This window comes from Elephas maximus, chromosome 19 (genome assembly GCF_024166365.1).
Source record: "Elephas maximus indicus isolate mEleMax1 chromosome 19, mEleMax1 primary haplotype, whole genome shotgun sequence".
In the NCBI taxonomy this organism is placed as follows: domain Eukaryota; kingdom Metazoa; phylum Chordata; class Mammalia; order Proboscidea; family Elephantidae; genus Elephas; species Elephas maximus.
The window spans coordinates 22,323,853-22,348,000 of NC_064837.1; the positions used below are offsets into that span (position 1 = coordinate 22,323,853).

The 24,148-nt window shown below is 44.4% G+C and overlaps 1 protein-coding gene across 3 annotated transcripts in view; it reads left to right on the top strand.

Annotated features, from left to right (window-relative positions):
• Positions 1 to 21,694, top strand: part of SSH2 (slingshot protein phosphatase 2) — a 267,882-nt gene extending 246,188 nt beyond the window's left edge. For all 3 annotated transcript variants that reach the window (XM_049859757.1, XM_049859759.1, XM_049859758.1), the window contains 3 exons: positions 2,300 to 2,500; positions 11,636 to 12,470; positions 14,690 to 21,694. In XM_049859757.1, the coding sequence (XP_049715714.1) occupies positions 2,300 to 2,500; positions 11,636 to 12,470; positions 14,690 to 16,777 (3,124 nt within the window). In that variant the 3' untranslated portion in view covers positions 16,778 to 21,694. The remainder of the gene's footprint in view (positions 1 to 2,299; positions 2,501 to 11,635; positions 12,471 to 14,689) is intronic.
• The last annotated feature ends 2,454 nt before the right edge of the window (positions 21,695 to 24,148 follow it).

Sequence of the window (24,148 nt, forward strand, 5' to 3'; positions counted from 1 at the left end):
CATTATCTTGTGTAATCTTTTTCAGAACTCAGAGAGGCAGATACTGTCATGCTCCTGTACAGATGAGGTTCAGAGGGGTTAAGTCACAAGTGTGAAGATAGGACTTGAACCTAAGATCGGGTCTCACTTCAGAGTCCATCCAGTATTCAGGAGTAATCTAGTTCCCTGAGGAAAGGGGACTGGAAAAGGTTAGGCCAGTTGTCAGAGTCCCACCCAAAAAGGCCAGAGTTCAAGATGAGGCTCCAGTCCCGGCCAAAAGAAAGGCTAATTTCAGCAGGCTATGATTAGGGCTCAAATGAGGCACCCAAGGTACAACATTTAAGGAGGTGCTCACTCTCAGTTGCTGAGCTGCAGTTGTACAAGCCTGAGAGTGAGTACCTCCTTACATATTGCACCCTGGGTACCTTGTATGTTTGACCCTAATTAGAACCCTGAAATCCAGACCATACCTACAGATGGGTTTAGGATTCCTAAGTGATGCCAGGCTTACTTAACCTGAAAGGGTGGAACTAACTTAAGATCCTCCATTGCATGAGTTAGATGTCATCCCCTAGAAAGCTCAGTTCAAAATGTGCTGAAGAGTTTTCATGGTAGTAGATTTTATAATTATGTTTTTCTTAGGGTTGTCCAAGTCTGAGCACCTTCCATGCCTGTAGGCATAGACCTGAAATGTGATGCATCAGAGTTGTCAGAGCTTGAAGGGAAAATATAGAGCACATGTCTAAGCTTCCATCTGAGTCACTCTGCGTTGGCTTCCTGACTAGCCTAAATGAAAACTCAGGGGTGCCAGAAACAAAATAAGTATTTATTCCCGAGCCATTTGGAATAATCTAAGCACACAGAGACACACACTCACCCCAACCTTGTTGTTAGGTGCCGTTGAGTCAGCTTTGACTCATAGTGACCCTATAGGACAGAATAGAACTGCCCCATAGGGTTTCCAAGGAGCGGCTGGTGGATCTGAACTACAGAACTTTTGGTTGGTGGCTGAGTTCTTAACCACTATGCCACCAGGGCTCCATCCTTAGGGCACTGAAATTTTATACCTAGTTGATAGGTAGGAGGTTGATCTCACCTCTCCTTTGAGACTATTTCAACTATTTCAAACTATTCCCTGCGTTCCTGTAGCTTACCTTGCTCATCCACTTTGGTGCTTAACGTCATACCTGCTTACGTTCATACTTAACTCTTTCATGTGTCTGTATTTCCAGCAACAGGGTTATAAGCTTCTGGAAGGAAGCTTGTCTACATCATACAGTGAGTGAGTGAATGGATAGAAGATTTACCCTGTTATGCTGACTTGTGCATTTTTTGACTTATTGGAATAGCCACTTGGGAAGGATTCCAGAGCCTGTGTCACTAGTGATAAGAGTAACAGTTCCTTCCCAGATTTTAAACTGCTGTTCCTACTTAAGCAGCTGGTAGCTTAAATTAACCAGCAAATCCATAAGGTTGTTCATACATTAAGCAAATATTTGAAGGCCTGCTCTGTCCCAGACACTGTATTATTAGCAGAATTGGCATAACTGAATAATGTTCATGACCAAGTTAGTGAGCTCTGGCATGTTCAGACTGAGGGATTTTGTTTTGGGCTTTTATTTTTAGGGAGTGGCTTTGCTTTCTTTCTCTTCCTCCTCATTAAAAACAAAAAAAACAGTGGCAGCTACAGGCAGTTCTCATTCATTCTCCCCTCAACATTGAGAAGGCCATGCAGTTGTGAAAAATAATATCCAGGGCTACATCTGAGTAGAAAGGAGGGTTAGTTTCATTTGGTTGGTGCTTTCCTCCAGGGATAGAACCCTTACTGGAACTTGAACTGGAAGCAACTCAGAACATTTGAATAAATTAGATGAATCACTGCCATACCTGTAACTCAAGAGAGTGCCAGCCATGAAACATGCACCTGGGGCTCTGAGGGGACTGGCCTCCTCCACACACAAAATGGGGTCTTTGCACTTACCATGTTGAATTATAATTGTTTCTCCCACTAGATCCTACCCTTTAGGGCAAAAACTATGTGTTTTATCTTTGCATCCCAGCACCTTGCACATTGTGTTCCACCTGGTAAATGCCTGGTAACGTTTTCTGAATATTGTTTTTAAGAGTAACTGCCTCCCCTCCCCACACATTTGTTTAAGATGTTTACTAATGCACCAAGTTGGGGGCAGGGAGGATGGGGGTTGCACAGCAAGAAAATGGAAGGGCAAAACAGGAGACTTTGAAAGATGCAAAACCCAGCTTTTAAAATATACTCACTTTATTTTTTTCCTCTATTCTTTACCTTGATCCCCCAAACTAGGAAACATGGATCTAAATGTCTCGTGCACTGCAAGATGGGGGTGAGTCGCTCAGCCTCCACTGTGATTGCCTATGCAATGAAGGAATATGGCTGGAATCTAGACCGAGCCTATGACTATGTGAAGGAAAGACGAACCGTGACCAAGCCGAACCCCAGCTTCATGAGACAACTGGAAGAATACCAGGGGATCTTGCTGGCAAGGTGAGCACTGTAATGACTTTTCTCAAATTTTCCATCCTTTAAGACTCCCTAAGGCAAGTTGAAATATCCGTCTCAGCAGCTAGTTCTGAACCTAATTTGGACCCGGTGTTTTGTTTTGTTTTGTTTTGTTTTTTAAATTGGCTTATTCCTCTGTGAATCCTGGTTTTCAAAAATAAGTATAAACATTTAAGATTAGCATGGACCCATGAAGACATCTTTAAAGTAAACAATTAACTAGTAAAAAATGTTTGCTTTGAGCACTAAGCTCTTTTTAAAAATACCTGTATGAGATCAAATTGACAACATTAAAACACAGAGGGACAGAGAGTGTTAACTTGATGGTGGTGAGACGATATGGGTAGAGATAGCAAGAATGGCAATACAAAGCGAGGAATGTAACCAGTGTTACATGTAGAAAATGTTGAATAGATATGTTTTTGTTACGTATATTTTCACCAAAAAAAAAAAAAAAAGATTAGCATGAAAAATTAAGCATTTAATCCTCCAGGTTGGTATAAATAAACTAAAGGGTGAAAATACTGTTCCCTTTACTTCACTTCTCAACTCGGGGCAGATTTTAATAAGCACTTCTCAGTTTCTTATAAGGCCAGATGCAACTGCCTTATCAAAATGGTTACCTATTGTTCCAAGGTAATGCTAAAAAAACTCTTTGCAAGGTAATGCTAGGCTTACTGAAATTCTTGGAAATTCTTTAACCTATTCGTAAAAAAAATAAAGTATGTGCTGCTTTGGGCATTCCTTTCAGGTATTTTTGGTCATGTGCCAAATCAGTAGAATTGAAATTATATTTAACCCATTTGAAGTATGAAGGCACTTCCCAGAAGCAACTCTTTTGTTTTCATTTTAAAAAGCTTAGTACCTGCAGACAGCAGTCAACATTACCTTACCTGTTTCTCCAGGTCTTAAACTTCATCTCCTAGATTGATGGATTTTTTTTTTTTTCCCCACAAAAATTGTTCTGCAGCTTGTCTCTCTACATATCTTCCTGTATCAATAGGAACCAGCTGTTTTCAACAACAGTAATTTGGTACTTGGTTATAAAATGAGTAATTAGTATCACTGCATTGGCTATTACTCCTTTGGTGGTAAAAGCCACCTTCATTTGCTCTCAGGAACAAGATTCAGATATTAAACTGGATTTAAGGATCAGTTTCCTGGGATGTACCAGACTTCACTTTGTTTTTCCCACGTAGACACGTTCTAGGTGGTGGTGTTATGGCAGAGGCACAGCTGCCTAGAAGCCGTTGGGGCTGCTGCCAGGGTTGGACTCCAGTGAGTCTCATGACTTGGTCTTGACTCTTGAATCTGGGCTGTGTTTCCCCTGAACAAAATGTTAGATAGCCTTCCAGCCTATCCAGGCAGAGGGACCACCCTCCCACTCCCAAAGTATTGTGAAAATGTGGTCACAGCAGAGCATTATGGTTTCCACTAAAAAAAAAAAAAAAAACCTCCCATTTACTCAGGACTTGGCATGATTTCATCTGAGCTGTTCTCTTAGGAGGCTGGGAGGATACTCAAGCCTCCTCTGCTTAAAAAGAATTTATAGGTCTTAAGGGCCAGATTTTGATGACATTTTTAGATTAGATCAGAAGGTAGGACACTGCAGTTCTTTTTGGCAGAAGAAAGAGGCATCCAAGGGTTTGATGAGACATAAATATTGTATATTCCCAGGCACACACAACGGATGGTAGGCAGTGTCCTCACGTGACCCATCGAGAGGAAGGATACTACGTGTCCTGCCAATTTCAGTATTTATTCTGGAATCCCAGGCTACTGCAAGCTGTTGGGTTGGGTTTTTTAAGTGTATGTGGCTTTTCTTAGATGTTAGAGGAATTTCAGAAAAATGTTAGATGAGGTTAAGAAGGGCAGTAAAAACCCACAAATCACCCTTCCTCTTCCACTTCCCTTTCCTTTCCCGTTCCATCCTGCCTTCCTGTGCTTGATTCATGGAGGGGAGGGGCAGACCCTGTGGAGTGAGAAAACCACAGAATTTGAGTCAGTAGGTCTGGTTTCCATTCCTGCTTTACCCCTTGCTGCAACCTTGAATAAGTTACTTCTCGTTTCTGATCCTGACCTGACCCTACCTGTAAAATGAAAATCAAGAGACCTATCTCACAAGATTATCATAAATAAAAATCTATATAAATGTTCATTATGTGCCATTAAGGGTTATTCAGATGTAAAGGGTAGCCTTTGGACGCTACCCAGAAAACACATATATACCAAAAAAAAAAAAAATTGCCATTGGGTCAATGCCAACTCATAGTTGACCCTATAGGACAGAGTAGAACTACCCTAAAAGGTTTTCAGGGAGCACTTAGTAGATTCAAACTACTCATCTTTTTGGTTAACAGCCATAGCACTTAACCACCAGGGCTCAGTATACATATACATGCATGCTTTATTTCCTCCTTGACATCAACCACTGCCTCCCACCACCCACAAGCACAGTAAGTTCATTAGAAACTGGGATGGTAAGTGGTTCTGGGATTCCCTATGTTGATGTTTTCTGGCTTTTAGGAACTAGAATTTCGTGCTGGGGATATCACTTAGGCTGCATTGGCTTCAAGTTATAAGATACCACCATCACCCTGGATCTCAGCAAGAAACACATGGCATGCTTAGATTAGGGTTATTTGAGGAGGACTCAATAAAGGGGCCATTTGCAAAGGTGTAGGGTTGTAGTAGACTCCCAAGGAACTAGTATCAGCAAAGCTTTTACCACTCCTAGGCCCAATGAGGGGAGGGAGCAGTTACTAGAACCTAAAAGGAGAAGCCTGTAGAGAAAGACACCTTCAGAGAGGAGTAATACCTTTAGTCAGGGCATAAAACCAACCTAGGCATCCACATATAAATTCCACAGCATCTGGCTGAAGAAAAGGAGCATTTTAATTAGGGAAGAAAACCTCTCCTAGAATTCCCCTAGTGGACTTCCTTCAGGACCCGCTGGCAAGGATTGGATCGTATATGTAAAACCAGCCCCTGCCGAGAGAAATAGAATTTCTAGGACCAGCTAAAACAAATTCATGTTTATCCTCTGGGGCTAGAGAAGTACTACATTTCCTGGACCCATGGGACAGTGACTACCCAAACCAAGTCAGGCCCCTCTGCCAGTAAGGAAAAAGAATTGGAAGTATCTGTTAGGTATGCAGCCTTTAGAGTCTGCAGTCTACAACATGTTGTCAAAAAACCTTGGTGCTTGTAGGCTACCTGCCAAGCCAACTGCCACGTAAATTGGGCCCAGCAGACCCTTGGCCAGCCCGAGTGCTGCTCTGGGTCTGCCTGCTTAGAAGGGCAAAGAAAGAGAAGCCCCAGCTCCTGTGACTGCAGCTCTTTAAGCCTTGCAGCATAGGTGACCAGGAAAGGAAAGTACTTAGAACACTCCCACTCAGTCTCTTTGCAGAACAGTTGCTCAGATCTTGTATTTCATATCTTCTCCCAGGAGGCATGTGGTAGTTTTCCATGTAGTAGCGATCCTAGCATTCATCAGCCCCATGGTTATTCAGGGTGGCGCTGGGTGCTTCACTTGAGGTGGCAACTCTGAGGGTATTAGCTTGATGCTTTGACCTCTTGGTAAAAGAGAAGTTGACTGAAGTGACACCAGCCTCCTGTAGTAATTTATAAATTGGTGACTATCTTTTAATCACAGAATCCCTGGGTAGCAAAAACTACTAGAAGTTGGCAGTCCAAACCCACCCAGAGGCATCTCAGAAGACAGGCCTGGCAATCTGCTTCCAAAAGGTCACAGCCTTGAAAACCCTATGAAGCAGTTCTATTCTGCACATATGGGGTCACCATGAGTCAGAATCGACTCGATGGCAACTAACAGCAGCATGTCTTAATCAGAGTATGATGGTTTGGGCCAAACAGTGACAGTATAAGGACTTTTTACATCTTCCAGTATGTCATTAAGGGCTTGGGAAAGAGGGCTAATATTTAATATTCCGTTTTAGACATAAAATGGGGGGGTATTATAAAACTGCTGATACTGTTCATATCTTTATTTATTTTACAACAGGGGGGCTGGGAGTAAGGCATGAGTGGGGAAGGGGGTGGTGTATATGTGTCTGAAACTCTCCATTAAACTGCCAGCAGCCCTGTTTGTTATTCTGCACTCTGATCATGCAGGTACCTGGCAGATTTATGTTCCATTAGTCAGGCTCAGATTTCAGGCAGACCACTGGCAAGCTGGACCATGTGTCCGTGGTATCGGGTTCCAGTGTATAGGGGGCAAGGAAGAAAAGCTGGGTGGTGGCCAGGGAGAGTTCATGCCACATGTCCTGAACAGATGTCGTTTTTTATTCTTTGAATGTCCCCGTGTCCAGGACAGGAAGAGACAGAGTTGTCTTTTAGCCCAGCTTTGCTGGTGGGGACATTGAAGTCTAATTAACTTGTGCACAGTGGTCAGCCAGCAGCAGGGAACCCAAGAGTGATGGGAGGTGGATTTCTGATCAGGTGACAGCCAAGTAAAATTGTGGTTTAAAGGGTCTTCCTAATAGCTTTTCACTGAAATAACCTTAAGGTGCCTGGGACCATTCACCCACATAGAAAATGTTCAGTTAATGTTCTTTCTCTTCTATCTCTCCCATTTCTACAGGCTGCCTAATATCTTAAGAATAGCCATAAACAATGTGATTTTATTGTAACCGATGCTCCATTTTTACCAGTGTTTTCCTCTGTGTAGCCATGTGCTACATAACGTCCATTTGGACAACATCCGACCACGTATATGTCCGTGGTCCCATAAAGTTGTCATAGAGTTCAGAAATCCTGATCAGAAAACAGGACATAACAGACGGAACTGGACGTAGCGAACACAGCAGCTTCCCGCGTGTAACACGTGTATCTCATGTCTCTTGTATACAAAGCAGTTGCACTGCCAGGCATAAAATGGTACAGTACATATATAACGTGTACTACATAAATGTCTGTGTTACTGGCTTATGTATCTACTGTGCTTTCTATCTTTATTTTATGTGAGCTTTCCCTGCTTACAAATAAAAAGTTTACTATACAGCAGTGTCTGCTTCGACTCGTGGGCAACATCCAATCTCATGTATCGTGCATCTCTTGAATGTTGTAGCATTATCTCTCTGTTTAATTTTCTTTTGAAAATATTACCATGACGTGCATCATGGCTCCCAGATGCAGCAAAACCAGTGCTAGGGATAGCAGCAGCAAAAGCCAAAGAAGTACCGATTCGGAAGTGAAACAAAAGGTTATCAAACAACATGAAGGTAGAAAATCAGTGAATGCTGTTGCTCGCAATTTAGGGATGCTCACACAACGTCCAAATCGCTTAACATCCTATTTTCGCAGAATGCGTCATGGATGTTAAGTGACGCATGACTGTATTAACTTTCTCTAACAGACTTGATGCTTCTCCAAACATAACAACAAGAAAGTGGAGGCAAGAGAACGGGTTACCATATACACCTGTCATTTAAATTTCCTTGTTGTTCATTTGCTCAAGCATAACAATGATTATAAGGGTGGCACAGGACTGGGGCAGTGTTTCATCCTGCTGTACATGGGATCGTGTGAGTCGGAACCGACTCAACGGCACCTAACGACAACAACAACAGTTGTTTGTTTACTAAGTAAAAGGCCAAATTCTTACCCACAGTGGCCCAGTCATCTCACGTGTATCTGTATGTTTATGTAAATCCAGATTCAGGTCAGAGGCCACTCAAGGGGAAAAAAGAACCTGAGACTTGATTACATCATCCAGGCCACAAACCAACTCTGAAGTTATCTTCTAGCATCTTGTTTACTCACTGCCTGCCTGGAATAGGTGGAAGAGTCAGCGGGACTTAAAAATTAACAGTTTAAAATAATAGATATGATCTAATGTCTTACATCTCTCCCTATTAAAATGCACTAGAATAAACTGACTTGAAAAAAGGCTTCGTTGGAAAATATTTTTGGTGTCACCAAGAAAATAAATGCCGCACACATACCTTATAACCACCTTTTCTGTTCCTGTGTAAAACACCACTGAGAAACCAAGAATGTTCATGGCAGTGTCATTTGTAATAGTCAACCTTGTAATTGGATAAATGGATAAATAAATTGTGACATATTCATCCCACTCTGTAATTACAGCTACGCACATCTAAGAATATCAAAAGCACATGATGTTAGGCAAATAAAGTTGTAGAAGAATACATACAGTAGGATTTTATTTACATAAAGTTCAAAACATGGAAAACTAAGTAGTAAAAGAACAAAAACGTGGTACCACCGTAAAGACAAGGAATGGTAAGTGCAAAATTTAGAATAGAGGTCACCTCTGAGGGGGGAGGTGATTAGGAACGGGGCGGGGGGGTGCCAAATGGCATGGGGTGCTTCAGAGGCAATGGTAGTGAAGATCTTGACTGTATCAGCTGCCTGCCACTCACCCCGTGGGTCCTACTGCAAACATGAAAAAGGAGGTATCATCAGACCCATCTTTGGATTTGCAGTTTTTTCTTTCCCTTTTACAAATAGGTGTCAGTTTAATTCCAGAGCCTGGACCCAATGTTTTCTGATGATTATCTTCCCCAGGAATAGAAGGAAGTCCCTGCTGGGCAGCACAGCTGTGATGTCAGTGGCCACTTCCTTTGAAACTTGCACCCCGTGTGTGCCTGTTAGCATAACTTAGTTTCTCATTGCCTCCCAATTGGTTGGTGATTTGCAGGCAGTTAAGAAGTCAGACTTCGGAGGGTTCTTGGGATCATGAAGACATCCCCTTTGCTTGTTACGTGATAAGATAAGTTGTTCTTTTGTAGCATGAGAAAGGTGAAAAGAGAAGAGCTTCCTGAGACTTTTCTCCTAGTCATTTGTATCACTGGAATTGTCCCACCATGGTGGGTGAGAGGAGTGGGTGCGGGTTGGAACATCTTCACGGTGGGTGAGGGATAGAAACTGAACACAGTCATAGCGAGGGCAGGGAATGGAGTTGTCAGGATGTAGGAGAAGCAACTTCAAAAGGAAGAGCACTGGCAGTCCTCGGTTGGTCACAAGGTACTTTTAGGCCCCACCAGTCAAGCAGTCAGCCTGCCCCTTCCCACAGCTACCCCAGTGTTTGGGATGTGTGACATGTTGTCTCCTCCTAGGGGTGACTGAAGTTCATGCAGTTTGGAGGGTGTGAAAACCCCACCTCACACCCAGCTGATTGATTACAGCTTGTCTTCATAAACAGATGGACCTGGTCCCTGCTCAGAAAAGCACCTCTCTGCTGTGCAGGCCTGAGGCAGAGGGAGCCCCACCCCAGCAGCAGACAGGCTGAGAGCAGGTGCAGAGTTGAGAACAAACGGGTTCACGTTAGTGCAGGCGCATGACTCGGCAGAGATTCACAGGCTGCAGAGGCAGGCGTGGCCCTGAGCCCAGGAGCAAGTTGTTGTTTTGGGCTGAGTTTCCCATTCCACCCTGCAGTTAGGTAACTCCTCATCAGCTTGTAAGTAATGGAGACCACACCCCCGAGCACTACACTCAGTGACCTGTTCCCTTGGCAGGTGGTCCTGACCAGCTACAGGGCCACCTTTCTCTTTTTGGCTGGGGCTTTGGGTAACTGAGGAGCCCTGGTAGTGCAGTGGGTTAAGCACTTGCTGCTGACCGAAAGGTCGGCAGTTCAAACCCACCAACTGCACTGGGAGAAAGATGTGGCATTCAGCTTCCTATAAAGATTTACAGCCTGGGAAGCCCTGTGGGGCAGTTCTACTCTGTTCTGTAGGATCACCATGAGTCCGAATCAACTCAATGGCAGTGGGCTGTTTGGTTGGGTAGCTGTGTGCTTTCTTGTTAGAATATGTGGTTTAAAATGCAGTCTCATCCCCATCTCAGACCTTTTCTCTGTAAAATAAAATCTAAAAAAAAAAGTTTTTTTTTTTTTTAAATAAACCAAGGGATGGGGGTGTGGAGGATGTAAAATAAACCAAAAGACATAGAAAAAAAGGAGATACAATGTCTCTGAAGAACCCACCTGTTTTTCCAGGCATCATCTGAGCTCAATGGTTTTTAGCCACGGATCCTTTTGAAAAAAGACCTGTACTTTATGCTCATCCTCTTCCATTCTGTTACTGAGCTTTCTTTCTGGATTTACTAGCCCATCTTGGCTTTCCTGTTGAAAAATGATCACCACATTCCTCACACCCCCATGTTAGCCATTGTCCTACATCAGCTCCCTTCGCCCCAATTATGAGGACTTGGTGTAATGGGTTCCCACAGAGTATTTCCGTTTTTTTTATTACTTGTCTTTTGATTGTAGGGATTTGTGTGTGTGTGTGATTATAAAGGTTAAACTGCTTATGATTTTAAAAATTCAAAAATCATAGAGAGTCTAGAAAGTAAAAGCCCCTGGTATTTCTTATTTCTGCCTTTTTCGGAAAGAAAAAAAAAAACTCACTGTTACCAGTTTGGTAATGTTCCCCCAATTTTTCCCTTTACTTATTCTAACGTGGGGACAGAAAATTTCAAGTGTTTTCAAAGTGCTTTTTCATTTACTAGTATACTTTGGACATCGTTCCACTAAAATACCTGTTTTCACAGCTTCATAGCAGATAGTTGTGTGAACTGTAATTTACATAAATTCTTTTCTGCATGTGCCTAATTTTTTACTGCTACAGTGCTACGGTAACATCTTTATATGTGTATCTTTGTGCATTTAAAGTAATATTTCTCTAAGAAAAAGTCTTACATTTTGAGAGCTCTTGCCAGATTGCTCTTAAAAATCCTGTAATTCACGTTGCTACCAGCAGTGTATGAGCACGTATGTTTGTTCACACCATCATCAACACTGGCTGTTACCAATCATTTTAACTCCTGTCAGTCGGATAGGTAAAAAACTCAGCTCTCATGTTAATTTGTTTTTGTTGGTTTGTTTTGTTTTGCTATCAGTGGGGCAGTTCTACTCTGTCCTATAGGGTCGCTATGAGTCGGAATCAACTCGACTGCACTGGGTGGGGTGTTATCAGTTAAATTGAGCATCTTCTTCAAATGTTTACTGTCTCTTCCCACTGGGCATTAACAAAGCACTTTGAGGGTTAAGATTTAAGTTTATCTGGGAGCGGTTCCCAGGGTGTTGATTGTTTTCACAAACCAGAGTAAAGCGTTTCTTGTGTATCTCCTCCACAGCAAACAACGGCATAATAAGCTCTGGAGATCTCATTCAGATAGCGACCTCTCAGACCACCATGAACCCATCTGCAAACCAGGGCTGGAACTCAACAAGAAGGAAATCACTACCTCAGCCGACCAGATTGCTGAGGTAAAAACCATGGAGAGCCACCCATCCGTACCTCCCGTCTTCGTGGAACACATGGTACCACAAGATACAAGTCAGAAAGGCCTGTGTACCAAAGAAAGAATGATCTGCTTGGAGTTTACTTCTGGGGACTTTCATCCTGGACAGATTGAAGATGAATTAAACCTAAATGACATCAATGGATGCTCATCAGGATGTTGTCTGAATGAATCAAAATTCCCGCTTGACAACTGCCACGCATCCAAAGTCTTGATCCAACCTGGGCAGGCCCCAGAAGTAGCCCACAAGTTTGCAGACTTAACAGTGGAAGACTTAGAGACAGACGCACTGAAAGCAGACATGAACGTCCACTTACTGCCTATGGAAGAATTGACATCTCGACTAAAAGACCTCCCCATGTCTCCTGACCCTGAGTCACCGAGCCCCCAACCCAGTTGCCAGGCAGAGGTGTCAGATTTCAGTACAGATCGCATTGATTTTTTTAGTGCCCTAGAGAAGTTTGTAGAACTTTCCCAAGAAACCCGGTCCCAATCTTTTTCCCACTCAAGGATGGAAGAATTGGGTGGAGGAAGGAGTGAAAACTGCCGACTGTCAGTGGTAGAAGTCACCCCTCCTGAAGTGACAGCTGATGACCAGAGAAGCAGCTCTTTGAGCAATACTCCCCATGCATCTGAAGAATCTTCGGTAGATGAGGAACAGCCAAAGGTAAGTGCTGTCTTTATAGCTCTCCACTTACTGACGTTTTCTTCAGAGACAAAATGTTTGGAATTCTACTTTGTGCACTTTATATTTAATGTTGTTGTGGGTTTAGGAAGGCAATATGGGAGGGACAGTCTCAAGGCTGACATTTTCCTGGAAAACTTAGGGGTTTTTTTTTGTTTTTTTTTTAATCATTTGTCTTTTGAGGAATTTATCTTTTCAGGCTTTTGGTGTCACTGGAAGCACTTCTGAGAGGGGGTGAAGAGGGAAGGGATTAGCCAAAATGAATGTCTTGGCTAAGCAAGGAGAGGTCCCCGCCCTGAACTCTGTATTTCAGATCAGTTGTCACCAATAATGAAGTGCCAGTGACTCAGAGCTGCCTAAGTGAAACCTGTGTCCCTCTGAGAAGATGGATTTGCTTGGGAAATTCTTTTTTGCTGCAGAAAATTCAAAGACTAGGCATGTGTAAATAGTTGTCAGAGTAGCAACTGATTCTTCATACTGAGCTCTTGCTATTAATAACGTTGCTGAATTGTTGCTCATTTCAGACCCATAGGTGCTGAAGAATTGAGGCTTGGCTTGGGGAAATGATCCGAGAGCAGACAAAATCCTTAGGTCCTTCTTGGTGGTGTATTAGTTCTTACAAGCCATCTCAGTTCAGGCAAAGAATTCCTGGTAAATCATCAGTTCTGAGATTCACACTCTCGTGTTGATGTTTCTGAAATTGGGATGCATCTTATAGACAGTGGTGTCTTGGGCAGTAAATGGTGACAAGTTTCCTCTAACTTACCAAACTTCACTAATAATTTTAGTGGGACTGAAGAGATTCTTGACATCTCCTGATGTCTCTCATATATTTACCACCTTGTCCACTCATCTGTTTTCTCCTTAACTGCCCCAGGACAGTTCTTGCCTCTGCTTCTGTCTTCTCCTTCCCCCAAAGGCTTTGCCTTTGTTTCTTTTTGACCTGGAAGTTAGAATGCTTGAGCTCTCCTTTGGACCACTGGGTATAGCAGCACTGACAGAAATAGCCTTTCTGCAAAGACCTTGATCATATGAGCACCCTTTCCACAGGCCATACACATCCCAGACCTGCTGTGGCGTCTCTCCCAATCTTGCCAAGTTTGCCTCATCCTGATGCCCTGGCAGATTTTCCCCAAAGACATGACTGGCCTTGTTAGTTTGTACTAATACTGACTCTCTTTTGAAGAAGAAAGACCTGAACAATTGCAAAGGAAGTAATTGTACTTTGAAAGCTTACAAAAATGTTTAACAAAGTAGATTGATGGTCATAATGATGCCTCTTTAAGAGGTTTCCAAAGGCCATGTCCAGATTTTTAAAATCTTGGTTGGTTGTTTTTTACAGTAGGACCTGATTTTGCGTTGGCCAAATTCTTTGGCCTTGTCATAAATTCGTCTAGGAATTCATAAATGGTAAAACAATAAAATATCAGAGAATCACAGTTTCAAAGTTTGCTGAGCTATGTGGCTGCATAAGCAACATAACCCTTTCCCAGAAGGAGCCGTGTGAAACTTAGGGATTGTGTGGTCAGATATAGAGTGCATTCTCCCTGCCCATCTGTGCTGGGGCTGCTGCTGCTGGGAGAAGCAGTGGGAGGATGTGGATGAAACCTGGCAAAACCGAGGAGAGAAGAGAGCAGTGAGTGTCCTGTTAGACATTAGGTGGTACCCTCATCCATCTTGCTCTAAGGCATATCTAAGGTGGCCACCAAGCCCTTGAATTAAACTCTTCCACTTGAACTAGACTAGGGTCTAACTGGAAGTTGATAGGCCAGAGGAAGAAGGTTGATTTATGCCATTATGGCCTGTATCCTGGGTGCTCGTGGTCTTAGAAAAATAAGTATTATGGGACCCTCCAGGGATTATTTGCTATTAATTTTGAGGGCAAGGTATTGAATTGGAATCCTGCTTGAGGACCTGAATAGACTAGTTCTGAAAGAGGCCCTCCTTTGCTACAGACCCAAGGACTACAGTGTACAGTTTTGTAGACCTAGGAACTAATTTTGTATCTCTGGCTTTGATGAGTCCTGGTTTGTTCCTTGTATCACAAAACAGATGGTCAGAGTACAGCCTCAGGCACTCCATTATTTGTGTCCTCATGTCCAGATAGGTTGTCCTGGATCAGAGGATTAATAAGCAGAACATCTGGCCTTTTCAATTAGGCTGCAGTTCTCCATAACCATCTCACTACTTTCTCTTCTTAGGCAATCTCAGAACTGGTCAGCCCAGACATCTTCATGCAGTCTCACTCAGAAAATGCAATTTCAGTCAAAGAAATCATCACTGAGATTGAGTCCATCAGTCAAGGAGTTGGACAGATTCAACTGAAAGGAGATGTCCTACCCAACCCATGCCATACACCAAAGAAGGCCGCCATCCATGAGCTGCCCGTTGAGAGGGCCCAGGCCTTGGAAGACAAACCTGGGAATCTGGAGCAGAACAGGGGTTCCTGCACAGCCCAGCCAGAACTAGCCAAAGACTCAGGGAAGTGGGACCCCGAAGGCTGCCCAACCACACGTTCATTCACAGCAGACTTGGAAGAAGAAGAACCAGCTGAGGGGGAACAGGAGCTCCGTGGCCCAGGGATGCACCCAGGTGCGAAGTGGTGCCCGGGCTCAGTGAAGCGAGCCACACTGGAGTTCGAAGAACGATTGCGGCAAGAGCAGGAGCACCATGGGGCTGCCCCTGTATGTACCTCACTGTCCACTCGTAAGAATTCCAAGAATGATTCTCTTGTGGCAGACCTAGCACCAAAAGGGAAAAGTGATGAAGCCACTCTGGAACATTCCGTTGTCCCTGAGGAATCAGAGATGAGCAAGGGCAAGGGGGAGTGCAGTGGATCTGAGGCTGGCTCACTGCTCCCTCCTGAGCAGGAAGCCATCGTTCCAGCATCCAAGCTGCTGGAGTTTCACCCCTTGCCAGCTCCTCAGGATTACCCAGGGTCAGATGCTAGAACACAGCAGGACGGAGTCCCAAAGGAGCAGAGGACTGTGCTTTTATGCCAGGGCTCTGAGACTGAGGCAGTCCCTCTTTCCCTTCCCAAGAGGATAGAAATCATTGAGTATACCCACACACTTATGTCACCTGGTCCCCCTGGGCCCGAGGCTGAAGGAGCCACCACCAAAAAGAGTGGGGAGCAAGGGCTGAGGAAAGTGAAAGTGGAAAAGTCCATCACTGTGCTCAGTGCACTGGATGAAAATCTGAACAAGACTCTCTGCCCCAGCCAGGTTTCTCTGCGCCCCCAAGTGCTACCTCTGCTGCACTCGTCCTCTCCTGATCATGACAGGCCCACCAGCCCAACCTCCACCCTGAGCAGCCCTGAAATTAGGAGCAACAGCCCATCAACACCCCTAGAGACAGCAGCGCCTTTTGTCAGTTGTGCAACCCATGTACCCTGTGCTAACGTGGATTACCTGCATTCCCAAACCGTGGTTCACCTGGAGGGCTTCACAGAGCAAAGCAGCAGCACAGACAATGAGCCCTCCACACAGCAGGGTAGATGGGAAGAAAGTCAGGAGGGCCCCCTCTGCAGTGGCGATGAGGTGCCACATAAGGGCTCCCAGTTAAGTAGCGAAGACCTAAGTTTAATTAACAAACTTGATGACAATATTGAGGTGTTACAAGGAAAACTGGACCCATCACCCGTAGTCTTTCGACTACCACATAGCTCCAGCAGTGACAGTGTAAAGGGTCTCAGCCACAGCGCTGGTGTGGTGAAGGAACGTGCTAAAGAAATTGAGTCCCGAGTGATTTGCCAGACAGGGCTTAACAAACCATCCCAAATGAGGCGCTCAGCATCCCTCGCCAAGTTAGGTTACTTGGACCTCTGTAAAGACTGTTTACCAGAGAGGGAACCCATCTCAGAATCCCCTCATCTCAAACTGCTTCAGCCCTTCATCAGGACTGACTCAGGCATGCATGCCATGGAGGTCCAGGAGCCCCCAGAAAACCCAGGTGTCCCCCAGAACCCAGAGCCCACCAAGTATTTTATAGAGCAACTCAAAACAACAGAGTGTATCGCTCAGAGCAAGCCAGTGGAGAGGCCCCTTGTGCAGTATGCCAAAGAATTTGGTTACAGTCAACAGTGTTCACTCCCCAGGTCGGGACCTCAATTGACTAGTTCTGAAGGAGGCCCTCCTTTGCTACAGACCCAGGGACTACAGTGTGCAGGCCCAGCTCCAGGACTGGCTGTGGCGCCCCGTCAGCAACACGGCAGAACTCACCCCCTTAGGAGACTTAAAAAGGCAAATGATAAAAAACGGACAACCAACCCCTTCTATAATACCATGTGATTCTGAGCCTACACATATGACTTTTGAAAAGAAATGTTTGTACAAGGGGCAGGTGTAATATATAAGGAACATGCACTTTATTGGTTAATTTTATAACGTTTTGGTCATTTTACTGTTCTTGGCGCATGCAGGGTTTGGGTCTTGTATGTGTGTGTCTGTGTGTGTGCAAGAGAGAAAGAGATTTGGACTGCAAGACCATTTTGTCATTTTTTTTATTTTTAAAAAATTCAAACCTCAAAAAAAAAAAAAACTCATTTTCAAAGAACACCTTTATCAAAGGCAAATTGCTGTTTTTCAGTCACCTGCCACCTGCTTATCATTTTGCCCTCTGAGAGAAGGCGTGCTTGCTCAACTGAGGGCAGGAGGCAGCTGGGTAGGGTGGAGATGAAGTTGGAAATCAAAGGTGCTCCCCAGGGTCTTTGTGATGATGGTTTGGTTCCCAGACCTGAGGCAGCGGATGAACTGAAGGGCAGCCAGACTGGCGGCAGAGTGCTCTCAGCCTCCATCTCCAGCCCCAGCCCGCTGGAGTTATGAGGTGCACAGGTTCTGCTCCACTTTAAAAGCGACTTTTCCAGAATCCATTTTTTCTGGTATTCCAGAGCCTGTCATTACAAAAATGATAACAGACAGCTTTGTAAATTTACCAAGCAAATAGTTTTTGACATTAAAAGTGAACCCCAAATAAAACCCAGGAAAAGGTCTTCTGTAGAAGAAAGCATGACAAGAGGAGGAGGAGGTAAAGTTGTGGATGGAGAGGCTGCTGCCTGGTAACTTCTGGGTTGGTGGGATCCACACAAGTGGCCATCCTGGCCTTCCCAGTCCTCCCATCTAAAACACAATAGTGACAAGTTTGTAAAACAGCAATTAAAACTCAACGTGTTCTTGCAAAATGAATACATCTGTAGGGTTTAACCCTTCCATTACTTGAATAATTCTGTGGGCCTTTTGCGTTTAATGGCCATATTTTTTTTTCCAATGTACTTTCCTCCCCCTTGCTATTTCCCCAGTGCTGCCTGTGGTGGTTTTTTGTTTTTTAATTTCATAGATGATATTTGAATTGTTACATGTGTATAACCTCCAGTGAAAGCAAAGTTTTCTACGTTATCACTGTTAACACTTGACCTAAGTTTTTTTTTTTTTTTTCCTCTTGGTCTTTTCCTGGAAGGTTTGTCATTTCTCTAAAGTTTATACGCAGTATTTATGTACATAATGTTGTCACTTGCTTACAGTGTTTTGTTGTTGATGTTGTAGGATCTTTTCAATTTATTCTTTTTAAGAAGGAGTTAAGTTGCAACTGGAAAACACACAAAGACACCACAGGAATAAAACTGCTGGGTGTTCGTAGAATCTGCACAGTATATTGACGGTGGTTTTAATTGTTGAAAGGGAGACTTCACATCTCCAGTTCCTGCCAAATTCTGTGTTAGTAACTTCCTCCTCAGAGAAACCCTGAAAGCTCCCATTAGATCACAGGTTGACTGAAAACTGAGTTCTCTGAGGCTGAAATCCCAGAACACTGTGTGCCAGTGGCTGAACTGCAGCCAGGGAGTTGGTAGGAGTGTTATGGCTGTCCCAGGTGGCAGCTCCTGATGGTGGCTGAGGCAGTTGGGGAGGCCTCGGCCAAGGGCGAACGCCTGGTAATGACTCCTTTTAGCATGCTGTAGCTTTGCTGCTGTTCTGGATATTGTTACCACAAGCGCACCTGCCATAAACAAGCCTATTTCAGCTTCTTACAGAAAATGTATTTAGTCTGGAGTGAAGTACCCTCAGAAGCTCACCAAAACAAAGGTGGTTTGCAAATTTGCTTCCTGTTTGTGTTGGTTGATGTCCACATGGCTGAGATTGACCTGGTGGACTTCAGACTTAGGTTTTTGGTTTATCACAGCACTGAAAGGCAAAGGCAGATGTAGAGACTGTCAAGTTGATGTCAGAGAGCAGAGTTCAGTGGGGGCAAGCAGGAGGGCTACCCACAGGAGAGAGGAAAGGTGGACTGAGGCTACTCTTAGGTGCTCGAGAAGAGCTTTAAGTCCAGTTGCCATATGGAACTGTGGTTGGGACTGATGTCACTGCCAGGAGGCAGGCTGGGCAGAAACCACCTGTTAAAAGTGTCTTTGTGGTGTAGTGGTTATGTGTAACCGTGCTGTGCCTAAATAGCTTTCTTAAATGTTGAGATGTATCATCCATACAGCTTGGTGATTCCTGGCTATTTAATGTGTTGTAAGGTGTTTTTTTAGGTGGTATGTACAAATGTGAGGAGGCTAGTGAGACAGGGTTATGAATTCCCAAGGACTCACCCATCTGAAGTGCCCATTTTGCTGTGGCAATTCCACCACCAATATGATGGGAAAGACAGGAAGCTGAGACAGGGGACAGGGAGAAATTTGCATGGAAGGTAAGAAAATGGTGTCCACTGATGTTAACCCCTGAGATGGTGACATTGCACACATTTAGAGATAAAAGCAGTGTCAACATTACGGCACTGTTCCCTTATCTCCCCTACCACTGTGTTTAGTGCTCATGCTCATTGCATTAAAGAACAACAAAGCTGGGAAGAAACCCTCTAATGCTGTGAAAAACAAGCTTTTTGTTTAAAGAGTAAACGGTCTTATTCTGCCTTCATTTTGCTTTTATTACGTTTTTTATCATTTCATTGACCTGCCTAAATAAACACCCTTTTACACACAGGGTCTGTGATTCAACCATGCCAAGGAGCTTTGCCACCGCTCTCAGAATCCCACAGTTGGGTCTTCTTGTTTTATTTATGTGACTGAGCATTGTCCTCGGGAGGTGTATGATGAGGTGTCAGGGACTCTTCAGACTTTCTTCTCTTCAAACTCTTTGATAATCTCTGCTGGCCTGTTTCCTTTTTCTGTTCGTGGAATATCCAAACCTGGAACGGCAGGGGTTTGGTAGATTTCACAAACTGAAGAGGAAAAGCTTTGGCATCTCGCCCATTGCCTCTATCTGTATCTCAGAAACCACCATCATCTGACTCTCATTTACCCTGGAGGGTGTGTGTGTGCATACTCTCGTGCATGCTTGGCTGCACACACATGCATGAAGAGTAAGATTTTGGTGCGTGGGCCAAAAGCCCCAGGAGCACACTGGTTTTGAACTATAATCTGGGACGGTTACCTGGTCAGTATGAAAGGAGAGAAATCCTAGCCCTTCTTGCAAACACTTAGGAATAGTGTGTACTGTAGTAGGCTTGGAGTACTGTGGGATGGTAATAGTCATCTCTCTTTTTGGTTGCCTTTCAGATTCTAAAAGTTTGGGATCATTCCTAGCATCTTGGCCTCTTCAGGCTCTTTATCCAGAATTTTCCTGGTTCTGTACCTTTATCCCAGCTGGTATTTTCTCTTTCTCATTTTCAGGACAGCCCAGGCTCTGGGGTCCTCTCCTGTTCATGGGCCCGAGACAGATGCTGTTGGCTAGACCTGAAGCTTCCTAAGAGAAGCTGCTTTTCTAAGACAAAGCAGCTTGCAGAAATCTTCACCTGTTCCATCTGAGGGTTTCAGTTCTGAAGTGACCTAGGCATGTTTGGTAAAAATGTTTTTGTGGGAGTTGTTTCTTGTTCTTCTAAGAAAACATTATGTAAAAAGGATCACTTTTAAAGGGCATTTTAAAATTCTTAAAGCCATTCTTTGGCATTTTGGACACCTGTTTGTGGATACTTTGTTTACATTGTGAGTATTAAAACCTGTGTCATCTTGTCGGCTGCCCAGTCTCCTTCCTCTCCAGGCACCCAGCAATGGCTGTCCTGTGAGTCCTCACACAGAGCCATGTCATAGGGGTCAGTCCTCATGGATAAGTGGGCAAAACCTGGAGCTGATTTCCACCTGTGTCCTGCGCCCCCATACAACACTCTGTGTAGAAAATAGTCGCCGTTTCCTCAGTGATGGTGTGTCTTACAGTGATGGTTGTAATGGTGAATGGCTAGTGTCATTTTTGTTTAATTTTGTTTTGCTTTTTGATGGTAGACAAGGTGAAATTTTAGCTGTTTCATCACCAATCCAACTTAAAAGCATTTTGGACTTTGTTTTCCCTTCCAAACTAAAAGTAAGATGAAGGCATGTATTAGGTACACGTGTGATTTGCCGCCCCAACTCGTATGACACCCATGTTAGGGAAAGGCCTGCTACCAAAGCAGGAGGCTGCACACTCCAAACCCTTCTCCCAGGGATTAGGGTCCCTTGATGCCGTGGAGAGCTATTGCAAGGTGCTTCTGTACTTTTCCAGCCTGGAAGTGGAGGGTGACTGGGCCTGGCTCCTGCTATGGGAAGAGACCAGCCTCATTTTCTCAATGCCCCAGAGATCTAGGACAGGATTTCTAAACTGGAATCGCCCCTCATCAGCTTGAAGAGTCCTCAAGAGGTCTTTAACTGGTGCTGCCATCTGTGTCCCACAGCAATGGTGGCACAGCCTGTGTACACAGGCAGAGCTGAGGACCCAATCAGAAAACTGGGTAACTGGCCCTGAAATGTTTTCCAATCAACAACCCCACAGGGGATTGCTTGGTTTTTATTTTTTGTTGGGTTTTGTTTTGCTTGGCGTAGCTTAAGGTGCCTTTCCTTTGTTTCTTTCTACTTCATTTTTTTAGGACTTGTCCAGAATATGGAAAACAAGTCCAGAAGACTCACAGACTGTTACTTTTGCCCCAGGCCACCCCCAAACTTTTATGCTCACGTTTTATTAAATAAAGCAGGTGCTCCCTGGAATCTCTGGGACCTTTTTGAGGCATTTGAAACAGAATATAAAGAGTGGGCTCATCTCCTTCCTTAATCTTCCTGGTGGTTGGGATGTTCCACTTGTATCATAGATTTTTTTATTACTGATGTGCTCCGCTGTTTTTAAATGTGAACTTGTGCGCAAATGTGCAGATTCAATGTTGTTACAGATTGAATAAATTTTTATTTTGAAGATGAAACACGAACACATGTCCTTTATCAAATACAACGAAGGAGGGGGTTGCTGGGGAAGGTGAGGGGTTGGAAATGATAACTCAAACATGGAGCAATTCTCATTGATTGATTCCCCACCAATCACACTCTTAACAGATAGCTGAGCTCTGGAGAAAAAAAAAAATGTGATTTTCTACCTTCCACAAAATAAAAGACTACATAGAATTACTACTAAACATTATCTCAGGGTGGCTCCAGTCAGGTGACCAAGTCGGGACCTTGCCTGGTCAAGGAAGCTCTTGCAAAGCCACCACCTGAATGTTAGGGGAATGAATAAGCAAAGGCACCAAAATTCCTTCACCATCTATGGTGCAGAGTGACAGCTGGGACAGCTGCTGTGACCTTCCCCAGCAGGGACTAGACTTGGTGGGTGACCTCTCTGGACATTGGCAAGGTAGAACTCAGTAGCTTTGAGTAAGAGACAGCTCACTGAAAGCCTAGAAATGGGACTGACTTTGCAAAGAAGTAAAAATTTTAACTATCCACTGCTTCACCTCCCTCTCTTAAAAGAAACATTTGATGATGGTGCAGGAGAGAGATGGGGCCAAAAGGCAGTTCTCTTGAGTTGGGGGTGTCCGTGTCTTCCACCTTTCCCATCATGAGATTTTTAGTGAGTACCATTCATCACACACCATCTAGCGAAAGCTCAGTTTTCAGTTTCCAAATTACTAACAACAAAACATCGTAAAGTTTTCCAGAGGAGACACTGCCTTAAACTAAAGTTATCACCCTGCTTCGTTTTGAGTCACCCATTATCAATTAGGAGGGACACGTCCCTGGTCTCTGGCTTGAGTGCTGGATGGAGTTCATTGTGGAGAAAGCAAAGTCATTTCACAAAATATTCTAAGGGCCCCTGGGATCTCTGACCAGTCCAGATGAGCTCAGTCTTGGCTTTCTAGCCAAAGCAGACCAAATCATGGCTGTTGCCAGGCCACCTCTTCCAGAAAATGGCTTAATGAAGGATGAAATCTGTGCCTGTCTTCTGCCTCTTGCAGTTCAGAGTCCAGCTGACAGTGCAAAGTGGTACCGGGAAGGGGTGGCACCAAGCCCAGGTGGCTTCTTCCCAATTGGTTCTTCATGCTTTGGCTCCACCCACCCACAGCTGTCCCAGGACTTGGCAGCCATTAGAATGCTAGAAGGCAGGGCTGAGCCACACCATGCCCAAGCAATACCTGAGAATCCCTGCTTCTGTACCCAGATGATGGACTGAAGGCAGGGCGGATTGAGAGGTTCCTGCTTCCTAGTCCCGGACCCTTCCTTTTAGCCCGGAGTCCCCAGCTCTCTTTAAAAAGGAGGGGAAGAGGAGGGTGGAAAAGAAAGAAGCTGTTTCAGAGTAGGAGACAGCATTTCAAATCCCTTGTCTGCCAACAAGTGGCGCGGACTTAGAAGCTGACCCAGCCCTCTCTTCATTTTACAGCCCAGAGAACTGCAAAAATAGTTTAGAACCCCAGTTTTAAAACCTCATTAGTCCAGGCATCCTTTCCTCTGTGCTATGCAGTGTTAGTCAGTCTCAGCATTTATGATATAAATGGGCAGCATCCTTCAGGAAGGCAGAAATGCATGGTGCTGAGAAGCATGTCCTCTGGCACCAGACCATCTGAGTAAGGATCATAGCTCCACCAACTACCAGTTGAGTGGTCTTGGGCAAGCTACTTAACCTCTTTGTGCGTCAGTTTACTCATCTGTGTAACGGGGTAATAATAGTACTCATACCAGAGAGTTGTTACCAGGATGGAATTAATATGCATAAAGCCCTTAGAACAGTGCCTGGCACATACTAAGTGTGAGTTATTAAGGAGCAACTGAGTCACTCAGGTCTTTTCCTTCTAATCATGTGCCTGGAAATAATTAAAATGGGAGGCTCGTCTGCCCTCATAGCCCCCCATGCTATGAATTATTTCTGGAGTGCCTGTACAAGTTCCTGGTTCTATTCCCCTACAAGCCACTGGATACTGCAACTCTTCCAGAAAAGCAAAGAGTCTATGGGGGCCTTTATGTTTCTCACGAGCTTCCCTCCTCCCCTCCACTGCAGGTCTTTGCCCTCCAGCTGTGATCCATGCAGTCCCAGGTTTGCCCTAGAGCTGGGAGGTAATAATTGATCCCACCCTGCCCTCCAGGGGTTTATGATCCAAGGGAAGGAATCCAGGCAGAAGCCGGATAGAATGGCTCTAGGGACTGGCTGTTCTTCACTGTCTGTATTTTGATTAGGTTTATTTCCCCCTCCCTCCACCCTCCCCCCACAGCCACTGGTTTTATTGATTCAAAAATCTTTACAAAGACAGTGACTGTTCTACCAAAAAAGGAGCCTAAAACAGACCAGAGGTGAGGTAGAGAGCAAGGGAAGGGGCCAGGAATCCACTCGGGAGAGCTGGTGACTGTTGCCATGGAACTGGCAGGAGGAGGTGGGGAC